This window comes from Malania oleifera, chromosome 13, assembly GCF_029873635.1.
Source record: "Malania oleifera isolate guangnan ecotype guangnan chromosome 13, ASM2987363v1, whole genome shotgun sequence".
Lineage (NCBI taxonomy): Eukaryota > Viridiplantae > Streptophyta > Magnoliopsida > Santalales > Ximeniaceae > Malania > Malania oleifera.
In genome coordinates, this window is record NC_080429.1 from 81,489,911 (window position 1) to 81,496,307 (window position 6,397).

Here is a 6,397-nt window from a genome sequence, read left to right on the forward strand (position 1 = left end):
TCCCATTTTGTTAATGTCTTTCTACTTTTTGAACTACTTTCGGCAATGTATGGGAAACGTTATTCCCATGATTTTGTTTCAAACAAAATATTTAAAAAGAAAAAGAGAACGAAATTAAAGGCCGACATCATCAAACTTTTTCCTTCTCTGTTTTTTCAAGAAAAATATATTTCAAAGCTGTTTGATATTTTTATGCACCCAAACCCTAATTTCACCCTAATTTCATCATTAGGCTCAACGGTGGAGGCTATAGACTTTTGGCAACCTTACTCTTATAATAACATAAAATCACAATCAAATCAAATTGGACAATATGGTACATCACAATTAGGTTGAGATTGACATTCGACGACAAATAAAATAGAACTGAGGCAGAAATAGCCTTTGTATTAGTTGATACTCATCAATGCCAACCGTTGGCGTCCACAGAGAGGCCAGCAACCCCATTTTTGGTCTAATTTCTCCATCCACATGTAGGTTAAATGTCAAACTACACACCAAACCATATTAACACAGGCCTACCATTGATCATTAAAGCCGCATTTGACTGCGACTGCTTTTATTCGTTGATGCATGCAGTCGTCTGTTTAGACTACATTTTTAAAAGAGAAAGAAGCTTCCCTCCACCATCAAAGTCCAATGGGCATGAGGCAAACCAGCCCATTGATTGAGACAGCTGAATCAACCAGAAGCATGTCCCTCTCGAATCATATAGCGTCTAGAAGCTATTTTACCCTACTAAATGCAGAATAATGAACCCAAACAACTTAAGTTGACAGCCAATATCTGTAAAAATAGATTAATTTTAATTTAACATGTAACATACTAAAAAATAACAAACTGAAAATATTTATAAAAAAAAAACCAAAAAAAAAAAAAAAAAAAGCAGGGTGGGTTGTGGGGAATTTAATGGTTTAACCTTCCACAACTCAGATTTCAGTAAGAGCTATATATATATATATTTCATCCCTCTGTATAATGAAGATTTTTTAGATGTCACCCTGTAATGGCAGGGTGCCTTCTATACAAGAATTTGATTATGAGTGATAATACCGATGTCTTCCAGCTGCTGCTGCATTTGCCAACGCAGATCCTCAGTTTCCCAGTGTTTTGGAATGCAATAATATTAAAATCTTACTCTGTTTGGGCTCTGTGTGCTATACATATAATCCCCCTTAACCTGTGCTAGAACTGCATCGTAGAGCACAAATAAATGTAACAATCTCCGAACCATGCCAGAAGGATCATATGCTGCTCAAAGTTTCATCTGATGATTGCAGACACTCCTGGGGGTTGGCATAGAAGTAATCTTCCTCCTTTGGTCGGTCTGGAATCATCACCCTTTTAGTTGGCCTTCCCATGCGATCAGCATGAGCTTCCCTTACAGCAAACGAGAACTCATCCCAACTCAATGTTCCATTAGTGTATTGATCTATCAAATCAACAACGAGTCTTCTATCCAATAAAAATGTTTTCTTGAACCCAAGATATCTGAAAAGAATTTATAGACATCATATATACAATTTCCAGATAAAAAAGAGTAGCCTGATCAACTCAAAAGAATAATAACACACACACATACATAAGAGACAGATTCCAGAAACTGAAGTTGTCCCAAAAATCTAAGCAATTGGAAAGGATTATGAAGCTCCTATAACCGTTGAAATTGGAAATCCAAAATCATTGGTCCGACAGGTTTGAATGCAATCAGCATCAAGTCCATGATAGTGAACAAATTATACTATATCATTTTGAAACAGATGAATGCTGCATAACAGATCAGTACCTGCGATGTCCTTCAACAACTTTGGCCATGTTTCCATCATAAGTTGGAACAAAAATATCACTTTCCAGTGCAACAAGATAATCCAATGCTGCCATCTGGGATGAATGATTCTGGAAAAAATTAAGGTCTGAGGGTTGCAACAGAGTCTCCTTTCTAACCTGTTTCAATACGCAAAAAAGCAAGCTGTCAAGCCAGCAAGAAGGAAAACTAAAAACCAAATTAGAGTGCTCAATGAGTTTGGCTTCTGTGCTACTAACCAATTTTGGGTAAGCCGCTGCAAGGCTTGCCATTCTCCTTTGACCACCATAAATTTCACCAGACGCAATATAAATTTGGAAATTATTATCAATGTCCAATGCCCTCAATGTAAGAGCAGTCTCCTCAGGGGTCAGAGGACACAAACCATCTTTCCTTTTCAAATCAGAATCTATAATTTTTTCTTTCCACCAGGGATAAGCATATCTGTCCGGAAGTGAAAATCATTAGATAATTAAAAAATAAAATTGAATTTAAAGAATCTATAGTGCTACTGGATTATCAAAAAAGATAAAAAATATTTACTAGGTCACCTCATTCTTGTCAACTCTTCTGCCTCATCATTGTTGCAGCCTTGAGTACAGCCAGAAAATGCCAACATGTCCATCTCATACCTTAGATGAAGCACTAGGAAAGGACCATTTTGGCGTAGAAGATGAATAACCCTTCTACCCAACTCCTCTATCTGTGAAGTGAATCTCAGAGCACTGAAATTTACTCGACAACGCAGCTTCTGAAGCTCTAGCGGTTGACCATTACTGGCAAGTCGAGTATCCGTTCGGTTTAAATGTACAACTTTGTACTTCTGAATCAGGGGAAGAATCTGTACACAACAAATAATAATGTCTCTACCTTTAAGAGGGCTCAAGGCAGCAAGAAATAAAATGTTGGTGATGGCTTGACATTGAAAACAACTAACCCGATTGTGATAATAAGAAATATCAGACCAACTGATCGGAGGCATGGAGAAGACACCTCCTAGCTCCACTCTTTTCTTGAGCCTAGGAGGCAGCTCTTTCAATATCCGAACCTCATCTCTTAGTGATGTAATGAAATGATCGACATCAAATATGTCTTTGAACTCACTGTCATGTCAAGTAATGAATTTTTCATTGACTTATGAAATGTAACATTTTAATTCAAGAACTAATGCAATTAAATGAGAAAACTACATTCACATTTTTAAAACTAGAACTGTTAGCTAGCTTTGCTTCTAAGAGAGAGAGGATTGTTAAACATACCTAGGATCAGCCCAAAAGGAGGTTTTATCAAGCTCAGGGACTATAAGTGTGACATTCAGATATCTTGCAATAGTAACCATATCACAAATCTGTAAAGCATACAAAGAAAAACCAAAGAAGATCAACAATTCAATACAGCAATGCACTAAATAACTTTTTAGACATCAAGCCAAGCAGGAAAAATATTTGACTCACCGCTGCTCGCATTTGATTGAGACCTCCATTGCACGAAACCATCAAATACCCATTGTTCTTATAAACTCCTAATAGCAACAAAATTTAGATTCGACAACAAAACTTAGATTAGATAAATAAATTTTGCCAGGAGCAAAAGGCAACACTAGTTAATAAATAAGCATCCGTGATTTGCTGCAAGTTAAAATTTTCAAAGAGATCAACATATCCTATCACAGGGCATAACTATGCATTGAAAGAAGATAAATCAGTGCATCCAAACAAGCAGTGGCAAGAATGACAAAAACACAATACTGATGCAACAATGACTTGTAATGTTAGAAATTGAGGACATAAATAGATGAGGATCAAATTCCACAATGAAACTGAACCCTATAATTTCTGTTATATAGAGAGATAACCTTTGCATAGACCTGCTCAGCTTCTTTTACAAATAATAATAGTAATAATAATAGCAAATACATACATAGGTTCTGAAAACATGAAGACATCCACATGCCAAAAAATTGTTTCTCAACTATTCCAGCAATGTTCCTCATGTAGCTATAATTTCAAAACTGGTTTTATGGGAATATAATTTCAAAATTATGCAGCTACTTCTTCAATGATCCACGCTACAAGAATAGGTGATCCGGGCAAAGGAAGATTGTCGCATATGCAGGCGCATAGTTGTGGTTAAAAATATGTTGTTCTAGAAAGTCCAACAAAAGCTATTGTTAATGAAGTCTAAAAGCTAAATGAAAGACAAATAAGAACAAACACATCGTCGAGTAAGAAACTCACTCTTTGGTGGAAGAACTCTTGCCGGAACAGTCGATGATTTCTCTTCTAAAACGGCGGCGGCCACCGAATCCTGAGTAAAACAAGAAGGCCAGCCCTTGAGGACCCTAGGCCCCCACATCTCACCCAATGTGGTGAGTTGAACCACACAAGTCCAGAGCAAAACCGACGTCGTCGCTCTCACCATCCACAGCTTCATTCGCGACCGCGATGGCGCCATCATCGAACTCTTCAGCTTCTCTACTTTACTCTCTCCAAATCCCTTTAACCCCATTTCCCACCCTCTCCCTCTAACTCTCTCTCTCTCTTCTCCACGCACGCACTTCTTCTCACTATTCTCTATCTTGCACATGCCTACACCCTCTTCCAAGGCATGCCCTTGTTTTCTCTCTCTCTCTCTCTCTCTCTCTCTCTCTCTCTCTCTCTCTCTCTCTCCGAAATGCAGGATCCAATGTGATCGGTAAACCCTAGAAAAGAAGCGAATCGAAACAAAATAGCACAACTCAGATTGTGTTTCTATATTTGTAACGGCGTTGCAATCGTCGAGCTCCTAAACTGCTAATTAAAGAGCAAAATCAGGCACTTGATCCGCATCTAAATTCAACTCTTAACACAAAAAAGAGTCGTATCAAGTCAATGCTCGGCATAAATCACTGATTTTCTCTGCCGTTTTATAGAAGATTCCTTCCCAAAATAAAACCAAAAAGCCCTAATTCATCGCGCATTACCAAAAAACAAAACCAAAGCAGCCAAATTAAATGACGACAATTGAGACAAAGTCACAAACGCAGTCTCAACCGTCGCACGGATCAAATCCCCCTCGGCCCTCGCAGAGACGTCTCAGTTCACGAACCAATTCCAATCGAACCGATGTGCTAAAAAAGACCAGGTGATTTTTCCGACCAGTCAGCGTCGCCTGCGCGTCTCGTCCGCGGTCGCCGGCGACGACGGAGCGCGAGTAGGATGCGATGGGGAAGAAATGCGAGTGCGACGGAGTGGCAATCCTGTAGTCCTCCTATACATACATCAGGTGGAGAGAGAGAGAGAGAGAGCGCCCGTACGGTAGACAGTGGGCGGCGACCTCTTCTTGACCATGGTTAGGTTAAGCTAACCGGATGCTCTGGTTAAGTGTATGGGCCAATAAATGCGAGCCAGCTAAACGGGAAAAGGCGGGCCCATAGGTATTAATCCAATGGACGTGTCAGCTATCCAACTATTTGTACTTCCCACGTGGCGGCCTGCGGAATGGTTTCAGCTACTGTCGTGTGGTCTTTTCATCTTGACCGTTAGATTTCGGGAGTACTCAACTCGTTGCCGGAACACCGACAATATATCGCGATAAATAGCCGCAGAATTTGTAATGTTTCATATTAGGAAGGGTGCTTCGTGATTCGACTTTTTGGGCCCATGTATAAAAAGACGTTAAACACTTGAATTTCCTAAAAACAAAAAAAAATTAAGATTTGTAAGACGTATTTTCTTTTATATTTTATTAACATATATATATATATATATATTCTATTTTTTATTATATTAAATTATAGTATAAAAGTCTGAAGTCGGGCAAAATAATAATAACTTTCTCTGAAATCTCAAAATTCTCACCCAACTGTCTTGATTTTTCATTAAAAAATACACAAATTTTCTTTGAATTTTAAGAATTTTACAAGCAAAAAGTTAAATATCACTTATAAAATGTAATTTTGTAAAATATTATTTATCTGTAAAAATGCTTATAATAAATTTATAATTTAATTAACTCAAATTAACATTTTAATTAATATTTATAATAAAATTTTAAATATTTTGATATATTAATTAATTGATATTTATAAACGACATTTTCAATTGACAAGTTTTCTTAAAAATTTTAAATGTTTTCAAATTATTAAATTTACCTAAAAATTTTTAATTAATATTTGTAATTAAGATTTTGATATTTTCTAATTAATAGAGTTAGGTAATATTTATGTTAATTTAAAACTTTTATTTGATGCTTCAATATTATCTAATCTTAAAATTAATCAACATTTTTAATTAACTAAATATTACAATTTTAAATAAAATTTATAACTAATATTTATGTTAATTAACATTTTAAATGACTTTTTTAATATGTCTAATTAAAAAATTAATTATAATTTTGAGTGAATTTTAATTAAAATTGTAATATAGTCCAATTAACAAGTTAATTAAAATTTACAATTAATAATTTAATTAAAATTTTCAATATTTTACATGTAACAAAACAATTAATATATATCTTAATTTAACATTGTTTAATTGACACTTTTAATATTATCTATTTTCTATTCGTTAAAACAATATATGATTATTATTTTCTAATAAAAATAACAAT

At 35.6% G+C, this 6,397-nt stretch overlaps 1 protein-coding gene across 1 annotated transcript; it reads right to left on the reverse strand.

Annotated features, from left to right (window-relative positions):
• Window positions 1–767: 767 nt before the first annotated feature.
• LOC131146663 (rhamnogalacturonan I rhamnosyltransferase 1-like) lies at window positions 768–5,111 on the reverse strand. Its single transcript, XM_058096398.1, has 8 exons — window positions 4,042–5,111; window positions 3,259–3,326; window positions 3,064–3,152; window positions 2,742–2,907; window positions 2,356–2,645; window positions 2,044–2,248; window positions 1,787–1,944; window positions 768–1,491 (listed from the first exon to the last, which is right to left on the reverse strand). The coding sequence occupies exons 1-8, from the start codon at window positions 4,388–4,390 to the stop codon at window positions 1,245–1,247; spliced, it is 1,572 nt and encodes a 523-aa protein (XP_057952381.1). The 5' UTR covers window positions 4,391–5,111; the 3' UTR covers window positions 768–1,244.
• Window positions 5,112–6,397: the final 1,286 nt, after the last annotated feature.